General features: G+C 31.8%; 3 protein-coding genes and 1 long non-coding RNA gene across 5 annotated transcripts; 2 read left to right on the forward strand and 2 right to left on the reverse strand.

Annotated features, from left to right (window-relative positions):
- Positions 1-8286: 8286 nt before the first annotated feature.
- On the forward strand, positions 8287-10141 carry LOC145166810 (AP-3 complex subunit sigma-like). 2 transcript variants are annotated; one of them, XM_079085848.1, is made up of 7 exons: positions 8292-8617; positions 8786-8828; positions 9120-9181; positions 9500-9596; positions 9680-9750; positions 9835-9926; positions 10006-10141. In XM_079085848.1, exons 1-7 carry the CDS (start codon positions 8549-8551, stop codon positions 10067-10069), a joined length of 498 nt encoding a protein of 165 aa, XP_078941974.1. In that variant the 5' UTR covers positions 8292-8548; the 3' UTR covers positions 10070-10141. The 2 variants fall into 2 exon arrangements, with proteins under 2 accessions (XP_078941975.1, XP_078941974.1); XM_079085849.1 differs by lacking the exon at positions 10006-10141 and having other exon boundaries at positions 8287-8617; positions 9835-9930.
- An 83-nt stretch (positions 10142-10224) lies between these two features.
- LOC145166811 (uncharacterized) lies at positions 10225-13648 on the reverse strand. The gene is made up of 3 exons (XR_013740725.1): positions 10740-13648; positions 10396-10553; positions 10225-10298 (listed from the first exon to the last, which is right to left on the reverse strand). It is a non-coding gene; the product is annotated as an uncharacterized LOC145166811 (long non-coding RNA).
- Positions 13649-13952: 304 nt separating this feature from the next.
- LOC145164256 (putative mitochondrial protein AtMg01250) lies at positions 13953-14438 on the forward strand. The gene has a single exon (XM_079082979.1). It carries the CDS (start codon positions 13953-13955, stop codon positions 14436-14438), a length of 486 nt encoding a protein of 161 aa, XP_078939105.1.
- A 1458-nt stretch (positions 14439-15896) lies between these two features.
- Positions 15897-22075, reverse strand: LOC145166812 (CRAL-TRIO domain-containing protein C23B6.04c-like). The gene is made up of 6 exons (XM_079085850.1): positions 21822-22075; positions 18752-18839; positions 18485-18661; positions 17867-17965; positions 17315-17563; positions 15897-16371 (listed from the first exon to the last, which is right to left on the reverse strand). The coding sequence occupies exons 2-6, from the start codon at positions 18812-18814 to the stop codon at positions 16111-16113; spliced, it is 849 nt and encodes a 282-aa protein (XP_078941976.1). The 5' UTR covers positions 18815-18839; positions 21822-22075; the 3' UTR covers positions 15897-16110.
- Positions 22076-24457: the final 2382 nt, after the last annotated feature.

Below are 24457 nucleotides of genomic sequence, written 5' to 3' on the forward strand. Positions count from 1 at the left end.
AGCAATATTCTAGATGACAACCTTACTGCAAATGCAAATATATATTAATGAACTTAAATTTTTACTATGTTGGTTTGAAAACTTGAGTCATTGATGAATTAACTACTTTTTTTTCTTGTTTTCATTTCCGTCGCCTTTATATACGTTTGTGTCAACATTATTCGTCTACACAAAACACACGTTAGTAATTACAACTTACAAAAACAATTTTAAAAACAAAAACGCTTACATAAAAATACCTCATAATTCGTTCGATCGTTGAATTGAACATACTCTTCACAACCTTCATATGTGTTTGTATGAACATTATTCATCTACACGAAACACACACTACAAGTTACAACTAATAAAAAAAATAAAATAAAAAATAAAACACTTATATAAAAGTACCCGATAGTTCATTTGATCGTTGAAGTGAAAATACTTTTCACAACCTTCATATGCGTTTGTATGAACATTATGCATCTACACGAAACACACGGTACATGTTACAACTTACAAAAAAAATAAAAATAAATAAATAACAGTTGTATAAAAATATCTCATAATTCGGTTGATCGTTGAATTTAAAATACTCTTCCCAACCCGCCATTACGTAAATGCTAATAAAAACCTTGTGTTTATAACTTTTTTTTTGATGAAAACTTCTACTTATAGTAAGTATTTTTAATATGTGAAAACAGAGAAAAAAACATAGTATAGAAAAATAAAAACGTGGATTATATATCTCTTTTTAGTATGTTCTTCGCCTCCTTTTGTAGGATTAATATATAATGAATTGTTACAATCACAAGTTATATGTGCCACTCATCCATTCTTCCCAACTTGCCATTTAATAAAATCTATATTTATAACAAATATCGTATGTTTGCTTTTAACGAAAGTTACTTTCAAAATAACATTGCAAGTCGCTTTCAGTTTAACAAATAAGAAATATCAATCGTCTATATATATAGAAAGAAATTGAAACCAAATTTTCATTTTTATCCCTTCTATTTTTGTTAGTATTTCATAGTTTATATTTCATATTTAACAAATTAACTTTTTTTATTAATATTTAAAAATATTTAATAATATTCATTATTACTCTTCTTTATTAATATTTAAAAATATTTAATAATATTCATTATTACTCTTCTTATAAATGTATTCATGAGATCATTTTAATTATACAAATTTTATGATTACATAATATGTTTCTCTTTTGTTATTTTTCAAAATTAATAAAGTTTCAAGGGTTTAAGATATAAATTAAAAAAAATCTATGGTCTTTTCTAAAACTCTAACTTAAACCGAAGGTATAAAATTATAATATTACATTTTGTCAATAGATCGATTGACACACATACTGACACCATAATTGAACCTTATCTATATGATCATTAAACCATATAGTGATACTAAAATTAAAAAAATATTCACATATATTTTTATAAGTTTTAAGATTATTAACATATATATTTTATATACCTATTATATATATATATATATATATATATATATATATATATACTAATTTACAACTACATGATGAACAGTTCTACGTGTAATTGTCTGAAATTTTTTTTTGTTTATTTTTTTAAAATTCTTATTTATCCTTTTTTAATTTTTTATTTCTATTTTTCTGTATATTTGAAAAAGTGGTTTCCACGTGCTACATCTTGACCGTTTGACGTTGGCATCGTCATCCCATCGGTTCATCGTTTTCTGCCACGACTCCATTCACCGCTTCGTCTGCCTTTTCACCATCTGATTGATATCTTCTGCTTCATTCTTTCATACGTGGTCTTCCAAATCGACCCACAAATGTTTATGTGGGTTTCCCCATCTGCTTAAACGAACCACAGAGAACGCAGATTCTCCCCGCACCACAGGTCGAGACGTACATCGATTTTTTGAGGGATGGAAGAAGCAAGGGTCGGCACACACACATATAAACGGTCTCTCTTAAGCTTCTACTATGCCACTGCTTCTTCAACACTCGAACAAAGAAAGGTCTAGGGGTGTCGAACGGGTAAAATTTTCGGGTTTCGGGTAGAACGGGTCGGGTAGAACGGGTATTTTCTTAAGAAAATAATACCTGATACCCGACCTATATTGTAATTCGGGTTTTCGGGTTTTGGGTATTCCGGTTTGAGGTCGGGTCGGGTAATTATCGGGTATACCAGAAAATTTCTTAAATGACACTTATTGATAATTTTTTATTTTTTTATTTTTTTATTTTTACATGTTGGTTGGTTTAATAAAGAATCGGGTAGGAAAATACTCCATACAATTAACAAGTACATATATAATAACAATACAAATCATTATAATATGTTATGTACTTTTTTAATTCCATTCCGTGCGATAGTAAGAAACTGAGAATTGTGATGACGGTTCAGGACTTCAGCTTCAGCGTCGTATTCCCTTTGCAAGTTTGCGTAGACCATCGAGCCGTCGTTCATAAGAAGGAAACGAAGGGTTTTGTTTTATTTGAAGTGTGCGTACGTGACTGCATTGTATATTTGGTATTATTTAAAAAATAAATTCGGGTATTCGGGTATACCCGAAAATAAATATTCATACCTAAAACCCGACCTATATTATTATCGGGTTAACCTATTACCCGAATGTTCATACCCGTTACCCGTTCTACCCGACCCATTCTACCCGAATTCGTAACGGGTCGTGTGGGTAGAACGGGTTTCGGGTTTTTTCGACAGGCCTAGAAAGGTCCATTTAATTCACTGTCATCGTGAAGTTCATCAGACGGTATTCCTTCAATTCTCTGTTTCTGTTTCAATATCACATAAATTTTTTTGTGGTTTAGATTGATTGGAGTGAGTTTTCAGACCCATGTTGATGTTTTTTTTCCCTCTTTCTCTTTCTGCTCCTCTGATTGAGTCGTCTACGATTCGTGACCGTTGTCAAGTCGATTATAAAGATTCAAGATGTGGCGGCGGTGGTCATGTATGCCTAAAATAACGATCGACCAAGAATGGGTCGTCAACGCTGAAAGTCCCGGTTCGCGCCTTCAACATCTGCAGCTGTTTTCCACATGGAATCCGTCTGCCATCGCTATGTAATTTGTGTTTGGTTCTTAATTCGGTTTAACATTTCTAAGATCGTTTGTTTCTTATTTACACAGAATCGACTGAGTTTGTAAATTGGATGTTCCTACTTGAGTTTTCGTTTTCTCTCTATATCGCCGTTTCTCCATCTGGTATGTAACACTGCAATGCCCTGTGCCCACCAACTGTTTGATAAAATTCCTGTTATTGTTCATCTTCCCTTTTCATTTTTTCTTTGTTTTATAATAATGAGTATTGAATCAAAACTTTATTAGATGATTCAATTTCATCATATTCCAACCGTTAACGCATATTTGTGATGGATTAGTTTAAAAGCTGAATTTATGTGAAAGGAACACTATACTCTATCTTCTTAACCTATTTTTGTACAGAAGCTGCCAATTTGTTGAAGAATCTGTCATTGGGTTCTCAATCAAAGAAATTTTTTTGGGTTGTTGAAAGAAATCTTACTCAATCTACTGTTAATCGCCATTATACAGTCAATGTTGTAAATCCGGCTCAGTTATTCTTTCATACCCTCTTATGTCACCCCCTGAAATTCGCAGTATGCTTCCAAACTCTTATTTATTACATCATTTTGATTTAAAATGTTTACACATTGTAATGATTGAGTTACTTATGTATGAGTATGATACAATGAGTTATGTTTTGTGCTATGTCTCTGTAGGTCCTGTCACATGTTATAGGAGAGACAGAGAGAATTCCTTGCAAGGGCATAAGGAAATGGTGAAGCTATAAAAGGTTAGTATAATGATATAAGTGGTTTTATTTATTTTCTCCTTAGATCAGTTTATTTATCTAATAAAGGGATGTTAAGATACAGAGGCTACCCAATTGAAGAGTTGGCTGAAGTAGTTCTTTCCTAGATATAGCCTATCTTTAAGTAAGTCCTCTTTCCCATCTCTTTAGCATGAAATGATAAACTAATGATGATTGTATTAAGAACTATTGAAACAAAGAGGAAAGATAGATTGGGTACGAACGAGGCAAGATTTTTATAAATCAATAACAAGATTTAAAATTTTGGAAAAAAAGATTCAATTTAAATTTAACATGGGTCTAAAACTTTCATTTATTTTCTTAATCAGGTTGATTCACTGTATTTACCCCAAACTAAAAACTACAGCTAAGTGCAAATTATACACTGCATGGACCAAAAATGTAATTATTGAAATTAAAAACTACAGGGACCAAAAATGCTATTAGGCCATTTTCTGATATTTAAAAGGATAGTATAATTTTATTTTTGGGATTATAGTAAATTCAGTTTTAAAGTTACTTGATTTGTGAATTTACAGGTTTGTGGGTTGCCAAATGAGAAAGAAGCTGTTTATGGAGCACTTGATTAATGGACGGCTTGGGAGTCAAAAAGCAGCAGCCAAAGCTCTTAATATCCTAAAATGCCGGAAACAATGGAACCGTGTCATTCAAGTATTAATATCCTAATTTACACTTTTGGTCCCTGTAGTGTGCTATATAGATTTTCTTGGATATGTTTCAAAAACGAATCTTCATTAACTATATGATCACATTGAAATAGGAACCAAGAGGAAAAAAAAAACGATATACCACAGGGACCAAAAGATATAATTCATGTTGACATATTCCATTGATTGTACAGGTGGCAAAATGGATGTTTAGGAAAAGTCAAGGAATGACAATAGGAACATCTGACACCCTCCTACACGCATTCGATATGGAGCAAAGAGTAGATGAAGCCGAGTCATTTTGGAACATGATTTTGCGTACACATGAAAGATCCATCTCAAAAAGGTTGTTTTCAAGAATCATATCCATTTATGCTCATCATAGCATGCCACAAAATATCATACATGCACCTTTAAAACAATTCATGTTGCCAACATACTATTTTAGGGCCTTTAAAACAATTCATGTTGCCAACATACTATTTTAGTCAAATTTCACATAAGGAGTTATCCTATTAATTTGATATCTATTGAAAAATGTCTACATAATTTGCTTCCTTTAATAAGTAGGGTTCTTTAAATTCCTTTGGATGAATTTCTTTGTTTTTCGGTTGGGTTAGAGTAGATATTGGAGCTTTCATCTTCACAAAGCCCTGTTTATGTGTGTCCGAAGGTTGAACCTGTAAGTTTTGATTGAGTTCGATTCTTTTGTTTGTTGTCTCCAATATTGAATTATTGGTTGTGTGAGCCACAAATTTAATGTCATTCAGATTTGTATTTAGGTCAAACACAACAACTGCGAAAAGGATGGTTGTTCATGCTGGAGGTGGTAGCACAGGTACTCCTTATAGGTATCTTTTTTTTTTTTTTTTTTTTTTTTTTTTTTTTCTTTTTGGTTGTTTAGTGTTTATGTTTCTGTTTTTTCATAGTGCTCCTTCTTCCTTTGAACGAAAATTTAAACAAGAGCTTCCACTTTTATATGATTATCTTCAAACAGCTCCAACTAACAAGGTAAAACCTCACATTTTTATAAAAAACTTGGTTAACATATTTATAATCTTTATATTTTTTTAAAAAATTTAATTAAGATTTATAGACCACTACTATCTACTACAGTGTACTATGAAGTGTGGACTCTCTCCTCACTAACGGCTTTTGGAGCATGATATAGGAAACCCGACAAATTTCCCACTTCCAGTCGGGGGTAATATCGTCACTCTGGATTTTTGACGAAAATGCCCCTTTCATCCAAAATAAAAAGATCCAAAACCACAGCTGATGCTCTTGGCCACTAAATGCTTCCTTTTCAAATGTTTTTACTTATAAAAAAATTATTTTCATGTTGGTTAAACATTCACTCCATATTTGGCATTGGTAAAGTAAGGGTAGTTTTGCAGTTTTTAACCACTAATACTTTTTTTACAATCAAACCATAAATTTTCAGACATTTACAGAACCTGTGGACGAATGATGTGTTGACATCTGGCTTTTTACATTGCTGTTTGCCTCTACTCCAGCAGATGCAAAAGATTGCCTATCCCCAGTAAAAGAAGATGTAAATATAAATTCTCTATCTGCTTCAGATGCTATTCGTGAAGTCTGAACCCCCGCAACACCGGATTCTTCCCTAGTTTATAATAACATAAGGGTTTGTTTTGTAAGTTACGTCCAAGTCTATAGTCTAAAGGGAAGAAAAGGAAAAAGATATAAAAAGAATTGAAATTACGAAAGTGACGAGCTTGATTTATTGATTTTGCATTAATAAAATTAATATAACGATTGTTTCATGATTTCAGGGTAATACACGAATTAGTTCGTGTGTATAGGACGGCCCATTTTAAATACACGAACTATGTAGTGTATATTTCACATCAACTAGTCATTTTATTTCCTTTTTAATATAATAATATTTTTATATAATATGAATCGAGTATTTTTTTAATAACTTAATGTTTTTAAATTAATCCCTTATACTCTATAAAAAGTTACAATTAATACCTTTTATTTATTAACTTTTAATATATACTATTATCAATGTATTAATTGGATAATAAAAATATTAAGATTTTTTTTTGTTATTTTAGACCTATTATTTTAAACTTCTAATTAGCATATTATTCGGTCGTTTTTTTGGATTTTCAGTCTAACCGTTTCAGTTTTATCGATTTTTTACATCTTAAAACTAACCATAACTAAACCAAATAAAGTTCGGTTAATTGGTTTTGGTTAATTCGGTTACGGTTTATTCTGTTCGGTTTACAGGTTAAATCAAATAAAATTTAACATATAAAATTAAATATTAAACTAAAATAAATAAGAACTTACTAAACTTTTAACAAATGAAAAAACACACTAATACATATTACAACTTTAAAAATCAATATATTACAACTTTATTAAAACGTTCTTACAATGTTATTTGTCTAAAACAACATGTTCACGAGTACCATTAGTGGCTAATAACTTCTTATATACATCTAGTCGATCTTTATAGGGAGTAGCCCATCCCGTTGCACAAGCATACCTCAAATGATGCCGCTGTGGCGAAATAGTAGACATCGGGTATCCTCCATCCAATGTAACTTTGACGTAATGATTGTTCTTAATATATCCAATTGCTATGGCAACATGTTCATACCACACCTGTGAAATAGACCGAAGTGGTAGGTATGTCTGACTTCTCGTGATAGTTAAAACATGTAGTATTACATTGAAGCAATGAGGATACACATATACGTCATTATCATCCAATATTCTTCAAGCACAGGACTGCTGAAAAAATTTAAAGCGTTGTAATTATTGGACCATTATTCGGTTCCAAATATGCCAACATATTATGTCTTGTATTTCTTCAACTCTTCAATTAATTCATATCGAAAATTGATTAATATATCGACATTTTTCATTGGCGGCGAACAAGAACGCATGCGTTGTTTGATAGGTTTTAAAGGTAGACCAGCACGACTTTTTCCAAAAAACTTATTCTTTGAAGAAGGACGACCATGAGTATTTTGGAGATTTTAATATTCGTGTATATACCACCACGATCACCTTTAAATAAAACATTAAAATCACGTTTAGAATTTTCTATGTTGATAACATAACCAAGAGAAAGCCCTGTTTGTTGCACCCAATCTATTAAGTCTTTATGAGAATTGTATAAAAATAACTCATAATTCGGTTGATCGTTGAATTTAAAATACTCTTTCCAACCCGTCATTACGTAAATGATAATAAAAACCTTGTGTTTATAACTTTTTTTGATGAAAACTTCTACTTATATAGTAAGTATTTTTAATATGTGAAAATAGAGAAAAAAACATAGTATAGAAAAATAAAAACGTAGATTATATATCTCTTTTAGTATGTCTGTCGCCTCCTTTTTATAGATTCAAAACATTTACTGCTAATGTGATCATTTAGAAGATATCTTCAATTCCTCCATTCTTCCACTTGCTTGTTGCCGAATATCAATTGTTTCTTTTTTATTTCTTCTTGGCTTTGCTTGTACATGACATGAAAATATGAAAAGATCAAATGTCAACCACTTGTAATGTATCTTTTGTTGCTGAATAAATGACAAAAGACAACCACTATCTTCTATTGTATGGGGTATGGACAAAAAAAATACACAGGTGATTTGACTACTAAAAACAACTTGAAATATAAAATGTTTTTTTTTTTTTTTTTATGTTGGACTAAAGGTAATTTCTTAAAACTGAGAAGGATCTAAAACTGAAAATTTTATTGTAATTTAATTGATGTGATTTACTTTTTACACATCATGGACATGATCAGATGATCCAGTTTTGTGTTTGAAAAACCGATTAACAGGCCGGGTATAAAGTTAGTTGCGTAATAACTTTAGCCCAGGCCCTTTGTCTAAGGTCATCACGGAGGCCGGAGTCACGATCGGATCGGAGCATCATATTTTACAATGGATTTTGGATGTATTCGGATGCGTTATCGTTATCGGATCTTCGTCTTCTCCTTCTCCTTTTCGTTACTTCAACTGAAAATTGAGATTTAGGGTTTTGTTTGTGCGAAATGATAAGGGCTATGATGGTGATCAACAACCAAGGCAAACCTCGCCTCGCCAAATTCTACAATTATACGGTATAATTTTCCTTCTGATTAGTTACTTTCCACCAAATCTAATGGATTTTAGTGCATTCTAACCTTAATTTCATATATATATTTGAAGTTGAAAGTTGCATATGAGTTGATTTCATTCGATTTGAAATTGTGAATTGTGTTATGTTGTGGAATTTATTGCAAGGTTAGCCTGTGGAACAGCAGCAACAACTAATTCGAAGCATCTATTCAGGTTCATGTTCTTTCCCATTATTTATGTTGATTCCAGAATGCATAATTTGATGATGATGTTAGAAATATCTTATTGTTTATCAACATAGCATGCATTCTAGGCTTATTACAATCGGAATCGAACCTAATATGGTTCATATTTCACTTTCATCAACAATTCAACACCAAAAAGGAGATAAGAGTCATTATCAAGATCTAGCACCATATACTCCATGATTTTAAACATTTCAGGTTCTCTCTTGATTACAATTTGAAGAACAAAACTTATTTTTCTTTGTTTTGTTTCTTCCAGTCTTATGCTTGCAGCCTGAAAATGTAAGCAATTTCATTGAAGGGGGTTCGCTATTGGGTCCGGTAATTCTTTTATTAAAAGCAAAGTACTGCTTCATATATAATAAATTGTTACAATCACATAAGCTAACTTCTTAAACCCTTTGCAGGATTCATATATAATAAATTGTTACAATCACATAAACTAACTTCTTAAACCCTTTGCAGGATTCATATATAATAAATTGTTACAATCACATAAACTAACTTCTTAAACCCTTTGCAGGATTCATATATAATAAATTGTTACAATCACATAAACTAACTTCTTAAACCCTTTGCAGGATTCATATATAATAAATTGTTACAATCACATAAACTAACTTCTTAAACCCTTTGCAGGATTCAAGACTTGTTTACAAGTTGTTTGCAACATTATACTTTGTGTTTGTATTTGATAGCTCTGAAAATGAACTGGCTATGTTTGACCTTATACAAGGTACACACCAAAATCTAATTTCTTTTTTTAATCTTTCATGAAATTATATTTTTCATGATTTAAGTTTTTATCAACTCTTTCAGTATATGTGGAAACATTGGAGAAGTGCTTCAGCAATGTATGCGAACTTGATATTGTTCTCAATTATGGCAAGGTACTTCACAACTTGTCAATTATTCTCCTTTTATAATTAATTTTCAATTTAATTAATAATTATTTATTTCTTTGTTTTTTATAGATGCATACTATCTTAGATGAAATGATTCTTGGAGGTCAAGTTGTGGAAACAAATTCTCAAAACATAATCAAAGCTGTTGAAGAAATTTCAAAGTAATCTCTCTTATCACATTATGTACTATTGATACTGCACAAGTTACAACTCTTAATGCATAAGGTACAACTTCTACAGGTTGGAAAAAGTCACAGCTGCTACCAAACTCATCTCCAAGTCCACATCTCTATTGTGGGGTTAATTTTGTAACAATTTATTTTTAAGTTATTGCAAAAATTTTACAAAAAAAAAAGGAAAAAGAAACTTTGGTAAATTCTTTACATATTTAAACATATCTTGGAAATAGAAGTGCATTACAAAAATAACATAATTCCACCAAAAAAAAAAAAAAAAAAAAAAACTAAAGAGCAAATTTATTCTTTTCCATGTTTCGGTGTAGCTGATTTTGCTTTTTGAAATTTGTCAACCATCTGTTAAATTTCAAAGAGAAAAAGAAAAAACAATGATTAGTTTATTTTTTATATGAGAAAATAAATAAAAAATTAAGTGGTTGAAAATTGTTGTAACCTTGTGCCAAGTTGCGTTGAAGCAAGCCTTGTGGTCCTTAAAAGATGCACTAACAAATGACTTGATGTATTTTTTTGAATTTCCCACATCTTTATAACAGGATTTTGTAGCACCAGGGGTATTTTCGGTATTTTTAGTTTGTAGAACCATGGTCACACCTAAACATTAACCCATAAAACTAAGATATTTAAAAAATTATAGAACTTTAAATTCAGGAAAACAAATCAAAATATGTATTTAATGCAAAGTCACAAACACCAAATTACATATATAAACAAATGGGTTGTAAATAAATATAAATATGCAAATATAAAAGAATGAAAGCAAGTTGTAATAATGTTTACCTTGAGAGGGAAATTAAGCAGAATATGAGTAGATGCTAATTTGATAAATCACCGTTTTTTTATTTAGAAGCATATGACTTTTTCTCCAAGAAAACTTGGAAAGAAAGTTATGGTGGTAGAGGAGATCGCTCACATTTTGGTTTCTATGGTTTAACTAATTATTATGTCTTTCTTTAAATGTAAAAGTTATTTTTTAAAAGAATTAATGATATTATGTTTGTATCATTGCAATAGTGTGTTTTATATCTAAATTTGTTATAATTAAAGAAATGTATTTTGATAAAATTTTGGTTGTTGATTAGATTGTTTGATGGTCCTTTTGACATTATTGATAACATTTTTAGTCGTGGATACCGCATAGGCGAATAACCTCGACCTCCCACACCCAATGATTCTTTCGATCCGATAGACCAACCAAGTGATTGATGCCAAATAAGTTTGACCATTGTTCGAGCCCAACACTGCTCTCGGACTTCGATGCAAGGAAAAAAAATCAAAGACCATTTTTCGAGCCCAACACTGCTCTTGGACTTCGATGCAAGGAAAAAAAAAATCAAAATATCAGACGAAACAAAATATTGGCCAATCGATCTTTAACCAAATCAAATTAAAAAACCATTGGGAGCAGATATTTGAAACTCGTATAGCAATTTGGGGAATTGAAAAACATGAAAGTGAAAAAGGTTGTAGGTCATCTCAAGACCCATGAAGAGAGACTTTGAGGGTATAGAGAACGAGAAGAATGACATTCTCTATTGCTCATACATATCGACTGGGAATCTCGATCTAAGCCAAGTCGATGGAGACTTGCCAACCACATCAAGGCTAAGTGGAGGATATGGTAGCTCAGGATGAAGTTGTGAAGTTGGCCGAGGAGGTGGCCATGAGTTTAATACAACTCGGAACTACCACAATTATTTACAAATAGATAAAAAGGTAAAATAAAATGTTTTACTTGTGAAAAATTTGGTCATTATGTTTTAAGACTGTCCAAACAAGAATTGACATGAGGAAGTGAACATCACTCAAACCAATAACAAAGAAGAGCATGTATTGATGATGACAATCCACAACAATATACACTCTATAAGGTGTCGCTAGAAGAGAAGAGTTATGTTAGGCTTCTTGCATCGGGAGAAGGTGGAGTTGAGTTTTAGGTATTGTATCTCGACAACGGTGCTAGCAACCACTGCACAAATAAAAAAAAAAAAAAATCAAACTTTCATCATGACACACTCGGTTTGGAGATGGTTCGAAGATCGACACGAAAGGAAAATGTCTAATCTCTACACTGTTTGCACCAAGGAAGGATTCAAAGGATTGGAGATTAATTATATTGGGGGCCTGTGGGTTTGGATTGAGTTCAAGTCCCAACGTGCATGTCAAAAGTTCGTCCAATATGGAGGGTACTAAACGTGATTTGTCTAAATATATTAATAGAATGGGTGTGCAGAAAGGTGATCCATGAATATCTTGTCTTTAAATGTTTGTGGTGTAGGGATCGCAGAGAAGAGGAGGTAAATCAAGCAATTATGTATTAGGAATAGGGTTACTTTTTTGGGTCTTCAAGAAACAAGGATGGTAAATGTTGATTTGTTTAAAATTAAAAGTATGTGGGGTAATTATAATTTTGATTTTGCGACCAGTAATTCTCGAGGTCAGGGGGAATATTATCTATTTGGGATCCGGCTGTTTTTCAAAAACATTCGGTTTCTAGTTTGGAAAATTGCTTGTTGGTGGAAGGTGAATGGGTGTTTAATAAATTGAAGTGTTATATGGTTAATGTGTATGCATCACAAGATGATAGGAAAAAAAAAGAGTTATGGGACCATTTATTGAGAATTATGAATATGAAACCGGGATTTTATGTTGTTTTTGGCGACTTCAATGTGGTACGGTTTACATCGGAACGACTTGGTTGAGTTGGTTCTCAGTTTTCTTAATTAACAGCCACAAACTTTAGTAATTTTATTAATGATGCCGGTCTTTTTGATATTCCAATGGGTGGTTATAATTTTACGCGGGTTAGTAAAAATGGCAAAAAATTAAGCAAATTAGACCGCTTTCTCGAGTTCATTGATATTGTTCCGAATCTTATTGTTACAGCTTTGCAAAAGACGATATCGGATCATCGGCCTATTTTATTGAGGCAAGAAGGGATAGATTATGGCCCTATTCCTTTCAAGATGTTCAACTCTTGGATGGAATGGGAGGATTTTAATAGCATTGTTTCTAATTGTTGGGGTTCTCGTAATAGCAATTCCACTGAAAACCCACATATTACTTTCAAGAATAAGTTAAAAAAATTAAAGAATGTTTTGAAAGTTACTCATGGTGACAGGAGACGTGGCCTTTTGGATCAAAAGCAACATTTGGAAAATCAATTGGAAAGAATTGATAAAATTATAGATGGAGGTGGGACCACTGAATCTTTAATTTTCGAGAGAAGAGAGATTGTACAGCAAATGTTAGAGTTGGAAAAAATTGATGCGTCTGATCTACTTCAAAAAATTAAATGGGGAGCTCAAGGTGACGACAACACTAAATTTTTCCATACCATGTTAAAGAGGAAAAGAAGAATTTTAGTGATAAATGGTATTAAGCTTGATGCGGATTGGATAACGGATCCGGTGGCAGTTAAAGAGATATTTTTTGAGTTTTATAAAGCGAAGTTCCAAAAGTTTGAAGGGGTGCCGATTTTAAGACGAAGTCAGAGATTCAAGTCTCTTGATTCAGCTTAGGTGGAGACATTGGAAGCGAGATTCACGATGGATGAGATAAAAGATGCTGTTTGGTCGTGTGGTGGGGAAAAATCTCCGGGACCTAACGGTTTCACTTTCACGTTTGTAAAGAAGAATTGGGAGTGTGTCAAGTATGATGTGATGGCGATTATGAATGATTTTTTTTGACAAGGCTCATATTCCTTTTGGGTGTAACTCTTCGTTCATCACACTTATCCCTAAGGTGGATAGTCCTATGTTGGTTACAGACTATCGACCTATTAGTCTCATTGGCATGCAATATAAAATTATCGCTAAGGTTCTTGCAAGCCGGCTTGCTTTGGTTATCGATTCAGTGATTAGTTTTGAACAATCCGCTTTTGTCAAAGGTCGTCAAATCCTTGACGGGCCGTTAATGGTGAATGAGGTGATAGGGTGGTATAAGAAGAAAAGAAGAAATTATTAATTTTCAAGATTGACTTTGAAAAAGCCTATGACTCTTTATGTTGGGATTACTTGTATCAAATTGTTACAATTCATGGGTTTTGGTGTTAGATGGAAGGGGTGGATCCGAGCTTGTCTTTATTCGGCAAAAGCATCTGTGCTGGTTAATGGAAGCCCTTCTAAAGAGTTCCAATTAGAAAAGAGTCTTAGACAAGGAGATCCTCTTTCTCCTTTTTCATTTATCATTGCCATGGAAGGATTACATGTTGCTTTGGAAGATGCAAAAGCTGAAGGTTTTTTGCACGGCGTTGCGGTGGGCTCTGATAATTTTATTATTTCTCATCTTTTCTATGCAGACGATGTATTGTTGTTGGGAAAGTGGGATAAGATGAATTTGGAAAACATGGTAATGGTGTTGGATTGTTTCTTCATGGTTTCGGGTTTGAAGGTGAACCTTCATAAATCCAATTTGTATGGTGTAGGGGTTATTTATAACCAAGTAGAGGAGATGTGCTCCTGGGAAATTGCCTTTTAAATATTTGGGCCTTCCAGTGGCAGAAAATACATCTAGAGTTCGGAGTTGGCAAAGAATCATTGATCGCTATAAAAAGAAGTTAGCCTCGTGGAAACTGAAAATGTTGTCTATAGGTGGGCGTTCCATGCTTCTTTCCTCCGTTCTTGGGTCGTTGGGATTATACTTCATGTCTATGTTTCTGATGCCGATTCAAGTCAAGAAGATGTTGGAATCTCTCAGAGCCTAGTTTTTTTGGGGAGCTGAAGAGGGTTCTAGAAAGATTCATTGGGTTGCTTGGGATTTAGTTATTGCTCCTAAGGACCAAGGTGGGGTTGGAATCCGTAGTTTGGAGTGTTTTAACTATGCACTCCTTCAGAAGTGGAGATGGCGTTTTCTCACTAAATCGAATTCCTTGTGGCGTAAGGTTATTATTGCACTTCATGGTAATTGTTCTCATCCTCATTTTGGTAGGTCTAGTCCTGGAAATGGCGTGTGTGGTCGTATTATGAAATCTTGGGATATAATGAACGATAAAGGCGTAATTCCTTATTCTACGGCTCTCAGAAAGATTGGACATGGAAATTCTAATGCTTTTTGGAAGGATTATTGGTGTGGAGGCATCCCTTTGGCTCTTCGGTTTGAAGTGTTGTTTCGCCTTGACCTTAACCAACATTTTTTGGTTAGTGAGAGATGTCATGATGGTTTCTGTGTTTGGAATTGGAGTCGAGATCTTCATGAAGGTGTGGAACTTTCTCAATTTCAAGATCTTCGAGTTTTAGTGGAAGGTAGACGGCAAAGTATGGAGGAAGATAAATGGTGGTGGGATTTTGATGATGACGGTAATTTCTCAGTGAAATCTACTCAGAGATGTATTGAGCAAATGTTGTTACCATATGTGGATTGCAATATGATTTGGAATGTTTTTCTACCTAGGAAGGTATATATATTTATATGGCGCCTTTTATATGATCGTCTCCCTTTGAGGACGAATTTGGTTACTAAAGGTATTGATGTCCCATCGATTTTATGCCTTCTTTGTTGTTCCAATGTTGAAAACTTGAATCACTTGTTTGGGGAATGTGAAATTGCAGCGCGTATATGGGCTTCTGTTTCTCAATGGGTGGAAATGCAAGTTCCATTTCATTTGCCTCTTTCGAGTTTACTTTCTTGGCCAGAATCTTTGATAATTACTAAAATAAAAAAAGAAATCCTTCAGAGTGATTGTGCAGACTATTTTGTGGGTTCTCTGGAAGTATAAAAACAATGTGCTATTTGGGAATAATGACAAAGGGAATGAGCTGATTTTTGATATGGTGGTAGATTATTCTTTTTTGTGGTTTTTTAGTAGGAATATAAAAGCTTTTATGTCTTGGTCTAAATGGTTATAGATCCCTTTAATTTCTATGTAATTGTTTTTTCTCTAGCTCCTTGCTAGTTGTTTTTAATAAAAATTAAGCTGTTCTAAAAAAAAACCATTCGTTACCTAAAAAAATAAATAAGCATACATTTATTTTAATCATATCATGATATCTAATAAAATTGATCAGTTACATATTAACACATGTAACTAATCGGCAATTCAAGTTACATATAAAAATATATGTTACTCTTAGTTACATGTTACCATATGTAAATAATTTGTTACATATATTAATAACCAACCATTATACATTTGGTTTGTTTCCTCTATAACTTAACTTGTAGTTTCGGAATGTCCATTGGTATCATTATTATCCGACTCCCAAAACTTGGCCTTTTTTATATCATCTTCAACCATCAATTTAGAAAACTCTTCATGGTCATAATTTAAATTGAAGTTAGCTTTTCCCCCAAACTCACGTGGAAGATTATCGGTATCAAAATACGACTTCATAATCTCGATACTTTCTTTGTCGTTTGGATAAACAAATTTTATCTTCAAATATGTTTTCGGGTCTATGAAGTAACTTATTACCTGAATACAAGATTTGAGTTAATATATCTTACTTTTTGTTACATTTAGTAACACAAAGTTACCCATTTTACCATGAAATCGGCTTTTATGTCTACGTGGTAAATTTGATCACAATATGTCCATGTGGCGCTGAAAATCACATGATGTTGATCTAAAATATTAAAGTTAAATAAAATGTCTAAATGGACGTCATGTCAACACCATACGGACATATTATGATCAAAACTTGCATATGTGATGACATCATGACACATAGACATGAAAACCAGTTTCATATGTTATAACATGTTACATGGTCAAATGAGACAATTTTTTTTTTGTTTTGTGACATTGGCATCCCTATTAAAACTTTCATGGCTAAATTGGTAAATTAGCATAACTTGGGGGTTGTTTGATATGTCTCTTGGGGGTTTGGTAACTTGGTCAGATTCAGACTATTTGACACCACATTTAGGCATCGTTTGATAGACATCTTTTCAGGTCCAAACAGATCTTTCTGGCTGAGTGAGCCGAAAAAACTGTTTGATTTGCACACAAAAAAGGTTTTTTCCCGATAAGATATGTCTTTCCTAGAAAAACCCAAAAATCATATCTTTCTGGCTGAATGATCATTTTTCATCAGTCAGCAGAGTTAGTCAGATGTACAATCAAACATCATGTTTTTTTTCCTCAGTCAGTAAACTTTCCCAGACAACAATTTCCAAATAGCAACTATCAAACAGGCCCTTAGAAGCCATTGAGTCGGTCCTCTCTCCTCTGAAACACCTCTTACTCGGTCAGTGATGAGATTCAATGATGAGTCTTACTCGGTGAGACATTGACTCAACCTATATATATATATATATATATATATATATATATATATATATATATATATATATATATATATGGTTAATTTTACAGTAACAAAAGGGAGAGAGATGTATGGGATGAGATGAGATACCTTAAATAATGCTTGGAATATTTTTGGAGGATTATAAAGGACAATAATGGCAAGTCTCTCGGGGTAATGAGATTGTGTCACGTTTATGATATCTCGAGCTGTTTTCGGCTGGATATTCGTTGCATTCATCGAATATCCAGTGAAATCAATCAACCAAGACATTTGTTCTTGACCTTCCGGAAGGTTTAAAATCGCGTTCTCTATCAGATACACCAAATGACGCACATTACCCTCACCCGTTTTCGTATTCTACAACATAATTGTAAAATTTAGTCATTACATATCATTTTTTTTTTTTACCTAATGAACTTAATGGAAACATGACTTAATATGAAATGAAATCGTCGGATTTCATTACTTGAAAAACACAAGTATAATTTCTAAATTAAATTATAATTTTTAGAAAACATTTTTACTTTTTTTATACGATTTAAAATAAAATTACAAAAAACAACTATTTTCGATGTACATTGGCCTTAATATGAACAAATCATTTTAACAATGATTAAAATTTAGTATAAGAATTTAAAAAGAGATGGATTTAGTACAAACCTGCTTCCCAGGTCTCATGATGAGAACAGGCCTTCCAAAACGATCAACAAAATTAGCTCTCGAGACTTTACCTGTTTTACCTTCTTCTTCTACTTGTTCCTGTAAAAATAACATGCAATTCCATTAAAAATAAATAGGTAATATACAATTTTTTTTTTTCAATTTATCAAATATCTTTTATTTCAATAAAAAATGAAAGCCATATATTTTTGAAATGATCCCTTATTTTCATTTTAACATGTGTTAAAACCAACATGACTTCTCGTTTACTTATATGACATCATCATACGTACTTAATGAAATAACATCATGCTTTTTGAAATAATTTTTCATTTGCCGTTTTAGGAAAATGAAAATTTATTTCAGAAAGTTACATGATATCATCATATGTACTTAATGAAATAACATCATGTTTCTTGATTTGTCATTCTTGATTTGTCATTTTAGGTAAATGAGAATTCATTTCAAAAAGTTACATGAGATAATCATATGTACTTAATGAAATAACATCTTGCTTCCTAAAATAATTTGTCATTTGCCATTTTAGGTAAATGAAAATTAATTTCAGAAAGTTACATGAAATAATCATCATATGTACTTAATGAATCAACAACTTACCCAACGAATTTCATGAGGTTTATAATTTGATCTCCATTCGAGTGTGTCCTGTAACATCTTTTTAGCTTTTTCAAGATTCCAACCTCGAGCTACCAGATACCTTCTTAAGCATGCATCCGTACAGAATTTCGATGCATGCCCAGAGAGGGGCCCAATAGCAACCCTAAGCTCTTTAATCTGTTTTTTTTATACATATTATTAACATGAATTAGTTTCAATAATTTATAAAATAGAGAGTTTATGATTTTGTGGTTAATTAATAATTACCATTTTTTCATGATCCAAAGGTTCAGCTTCATGTTGGTTCTGACCACGCCATTTTTGTAACATGTTTGTCAATATTAACGATCTGGATCTGCATGGGATGATAACTTTGAATTTAAAAGCCCAATTTGATGCAATGTTACATCACATAACTAATGAATAATAAGTGGTGATTGTAAGTTAAGATATCTAATCTGATTGGTTCGTTTTTTTCTTTATATGTTAATTGGATTAGGGGAAATTAATGAAGATCGCATTTGAGCGATGAAATGTGAGTATCATAAGAGTTGGAGTGTCGTAATGATTAATGCGATTGTTGGTGATTGGGAGATGTAGATTTCATGACTTGTACCAAATTTTGGTTTGTTGTTTTTATATAAAAGGAGATTTGGATGTTTATTTTGAAAGAAAATAAATTATATGATTTAAATAAGAGAAATTAAATTATTTCCTATTTTTTATGCCTATAAATGTTCCTACCCAATAAAATTATGACAAATGTTATCATTCCATATTTTTTTAACTAACTCATTAAGGCTATATTAGGAATATATCAAATAAAATTAAATTGAATGGTGATTCGTCATAATTTTAAAGGGTATGAATAATTGTAGGAATAAAAGGTAGGAGGTAATTTAATTTCTCTTTAAATAATTATAACTAGAAAGACTTAATCATAGGAAGATATTAATATCTTACACTTTCCCTATTCAACACATTTTTTCTTTGTTTACATCTTTTTTTTTAAGAATCGTTCAACCTAAAACTTCATTTCCGCAACATGAATTTTTTTTTTTTTTTTTTTTTTTTTTTTTGCTACGAAAATTGTTTTTGAAGATCCTACAACAAAAAATGTAACAAATTTTGATGATTCAGAGTTTAATAACCTTGAGACCGATAATTCACAATTTAATAATATTTTTTTACATCCGAAAAATAGTCAAACATATCAAAATTAATAACAGTTAGAAATCAATATCTATAAAATTTAAAAACAAAAAGAAAAATTATGTTATAAAGTTTAACTATGAATGTTGTCATATAAGTGTTCAAAAATAAATATAAAAACAAAAATAATGATGATTATTCAACTGTTAATGATCAATGTTTAAAAAACTTATTAATTGTTATGAACTTACGATGATGAATAAATGCTGCCTTTATACTATTTTTGCGGGAAAAAAAATAAACGACTACAGACAACAATAAAAACGAAGAATAAGGCATTAATATAAAAAAAAATTAGCAAAATAAGTCGATTAATCTTAACCTAAAGATATTGGCGTGTAAAAATGAAGACGATTTTGAAATACGAATTGGACTTGGACATATTCAAATATACTTATTTCGTAGGGACACATTTGACAATTCCTAAAAATAAAAGTTTATAGCTGAATATAAACGTTTTCTCCACCCACGTGAATAAATATACCGAAATTAATTCTAGTTCCCACATGTTACAAGAATAATAATTGAGTTTCATTGGTTACATTTCCTTGCAAAAGACCATGTGATTATTATTATTTTTTGGTTAGAGTTATTTCATTTTATTTTAAAATTATCAACGGGTTGCACAAATATTTTAAGAGTAAAAAAAAACTTATTTCCAAAGAAAGTTTTTATCACAAAATCGTCTAAAACGACGAATTTACACTTTAGTGTGACAAGAAAAAGAAAATAAAATAAAATAAAATAAAAATTGAAATAATTTAATTGTAAAAGAAGTCACAAATAAAAATAAAAAGAATATAAATAATGGGATAATATTTTATTTTTATTTTTGTTTTATAATTTTAATTTTTTTTTTTTGTAAATTTTAGTAGATTAATAAAATATCTGTTGTTCCAAAATATAGATAATTCTATTTTGTGTTTTTTATTTAAAAATTGATTTTCGATTAAAAAACGAAAAAAAAAATCATTTCAATCCCACTAATTTATTACGTATAGATATTAGATTCAATTCCCATAAATTATACCATTTATCTTTTCAAAAAGATAAGTAGTTAACCTTTTGCTCCGCATTTAGTAGGTAACATGCGTAAAGCATGACTTGTTTATAAATACAAATACGGAATTCAACTATTTTATACAAAATATATTTAAAATTTTGTTATTTCTTTTAATCAACATAATTTAACATAAAAAAAAATAATCTTTAAAATTCCTATTGAATTCTTAAAATGTATAAATTACATTAAATGATTTTAATTAAAGCAAAGGTATGTGTGTTTAACTTTTTGTATCAGTGAAAATACCTATATTAGCACCCAAAATCAACTCGGTTAGGATACAATTAAGTTAAAATAAATATAAAAAATTTTAAATTTTTTTTATTTAATGGAACCCTACTTAATTAGATTAGTATTGTAATTTACATGTCTTATTCTATCAATTTATTGACTTTCTTTATTGAATTCATCAACTTGATAATCAAATGAAAATGATAGTATCCAAATATATGATAGGGAATTCATTTTTTCTTGTAATATACAAAAATGAAAATCATGTGAATCCAACATCTTTCATTTATTTTTCTACAAAAATCCAGAAACACCACTTTTTTGAATTCTTCCTTCCATAAAAATAGTATACAAATTCTCTCTCCTTTTATTTTTCCTTTAAACCACCTTTATGATCAAAAAAATCTATACCGAAAGTTAAAAAAAAAAATCAACATTAATCTAATTATACATTTTCTAGATAACCAAACTTTGAATTCAGAATCTATATAACTTCTAAAGTTGAAAAAAAACCATAAACCGAAGTCATTTAGGGAGTAGAAATTAAATCCAGAGTATACGTTCATAAAACCAAGTCGATTCTTCTTCTAAGTTCTAGCAACAAAACTTTTAACGATCAGAGTGCAAAAACTTAACTAATCTGTGTTCAGATTGAGCATATGAACGCATAACAATATCAGAATCTACACGAGAAACATGAAACTGCAAACAGATCTACCAGAAACTCAAAAAGCGAAAACGATCAACAATCCTAAAACATGAGCGATATCCGATATGAATTCATATAATTCAAACAGGTAATACAATCGGCGAAACTCTGTAACAACATACCTGAGCTATGAAGATAAGAAGGACAATAACTATCTCGTCTTCAATCCGAATCGTAAGATGAGAGATAGACGCTGGAGGTAGAAACAGAAAGGTGATCGGCGGAGGGTGGCGGAGAACAACGGCAGTTTATCGAGAGATAGAGGCGGAGGGAGCAATGGAGTGGTTTGTTTATTTTATGTGATTTGAATTTATAACAAAAATATGGTGAGAATTGAGCAGGAAAAAGGTAAGAAACGTAAGGAGTGTTTGGTTCAGGTTTTCCACGCCCGGAGAATATAGAGCGTGAGAAATGGGGAAAGCGAGACGCATTACCTACTTGTACGGTACAAAATCATATGCATAATGTATAAAGTACCGAAATGGTTCGATAAGGCATGATGGGTCCCACATACTTCCCCACAAATCAAACTCTTTTGGATTTTACTTTCGGTTCCAATAAAAGTTGAGTTTAGTTACAAAAATAGTTCCTGTTGTGTATAAAAAGTTTTGGATTTCGTCGACATGTTGTATTTGTTATACTCAATAATTACATAAAATGTGGTTATATTTTATTTATTTGTATACTTTAAATAATGGTAACCAAATAATGATTTAATATCAGATTCGTTGAAAGTTTGGATTTTGATTTCGGTTAGGTCGCTTGATGAGTGAATAAGTTAGAGCGTGTGACCACACCCAGATGAGTTTGTTTAACTTTATTCATTTACATATCAAGAAAATCATATGATGAGCATGCTTGCTTTTTAATCTATGAATAAGAGCTTCATAGGTGAATCATCGACCACTAAACGTTAGCGGATGCTTTGTGGAGGACAATGTCTTCATATGTGTTCAGGGGCAAAAGGGTGTTACTGGACTATAAAGTTTTAAATTTCAAATCAAATTTTTTGTTTTTTTAATAAAAACGTAATTATTCCAATTTCGTTCTTACGATGGATAAATAATCATTTGTTTAAGTTTGACAAACCACAATAAAAATCAAAATCATAAAGATAGTAAAATCAAATGTGCGGAAGTCTCTACAATATATTAGCAGATATAATGCAATCAAGTCACGCAATTCCTCTTCTTGAAATTCTGGCGTTTTTTTTTTTGAAATCCAAAATTTTAGTCTGGAATCCGAGATGTTGTTTCAGAATCAATCAAAAAAAGTGTTTCTTTTTTTGTCCATAATGTCCATTCTGACCAAATGGTTATTTTTGCTAAAAAAATTAGTTATTTTCTTCAAATACATGTTAAAAATATTAGATTACTGAATTTAAAAAAAAAAACCCAACCACACACTCTTTAACTTTAATTAGTTCTTCAGTAAAAAATTTACACAACCATTCATTCAGTTGATGGATATCATTTATAGGTCATTAAAACTTGATGGATTTCATTTATAGGCCCATAAAAATGTCACAACCATTTTTTATATCATGTCATTAATATATTAATATATAGACTTTTATATCTTATAAATTTGTTTACACTAGCCGACGTTTAAAGATTTATAAATGAGTCGTATCAATTTGTTTGTTAGTTTAATCTATAGCTTTCATATTAAATCACAAAAAAGATGTTTTATAAAACTAAAATATATGCTATAGCGGACTAAATTTTATAAAACCAACTTTCAAATGTATATAGAAAAGCATTTGATAAAACATATTTAATATTTGTCTTATTTTGAACGAGTCGATAAGATCTGTAATCTATTGTCTGACCCACAAAGTGAACTCCTTCTACTTCGGTCTTGTATGGATATTGTTAAACTTTTCTTTGGGCTGAGGACGTGCCAACTCGTCCACATGGAGGAGGCGGCGTTGTTCTTCGATAATGGATTACGCGGGACGATTGAGGACATTGCGGTTTGTGGTGGCCCCTTCTTTGGCGACTTACAGTGACGACTTGCTTCCCTACCCATTCAGTTTGGTGGTTTGGGTTTATACTCGGCAGTAGAGGCTACATCATATGCTTTTGTTGCCTCAAGAGCCAAATCTTGTGTATTGCAAGACCACATCTTACGGGATAGCGACATTTATGGTATGGATTCTGATTATGTTTGTGCCTTAGATTCTCTTCGTAACAAGCTTCCGGACATTGACCTTAGCAGTTTTACTACTAAGGACACCGCCCCCCCTAAATCCCAGAATACACTGACAAGTGCCCTTTTTAGTAAAATTATCCAAGATATGGAAGTGAATTTCAATATGACGGCTCGGCAGAAAGCAGTTTTCCAGTGTTTACGTGCACCACATGCTCAAGATTTTCTTCTAGCTATCCCTATAGATGGGCTTGGCCAACATATGTCTCCGGTGGAGTATCGTACCATCCTTAGATATCGACTCATGATTCCAATATTCCCAGCCGATGGGATATGCCCCGTGTGCCGCAAGGCATGTTTGGACTCTTTCGGCGAGCATGCAGTTCATTGCAAAGAACTCCCGGGGTTCAAATACAGACACGATATGGTTAGAGATGTTTTGGTCGACATATGTAAGCGTGCCAGGATTTCCGCCAAGAAAGAGGCTCCTGTGAATTTCCTGACTGATCCGACAGAAGGAAGGTCAACCCTTAGACCGACTGACGTTTTGATTTTTGGATGGGTTGGAGGGAAACACGCATGTGTGGACCTTATAGGGGTATCCCCT

This window comes from Lactuca virosa, chromosome 3 (assembly GCF_052849685.1).
Source record: "Lactuca virosa cultivar CGN04683 chromosome 3, Lactuca_virosa_CGN04683_v6, whole genome shotgun sequence".
Taxonomy (NCBI): Eukaryota; Viridiplantae; Streptophyta; class Magnoliopsida; order Asterales; family Asteraceae; genus Lactuca; species Lactuca virosa.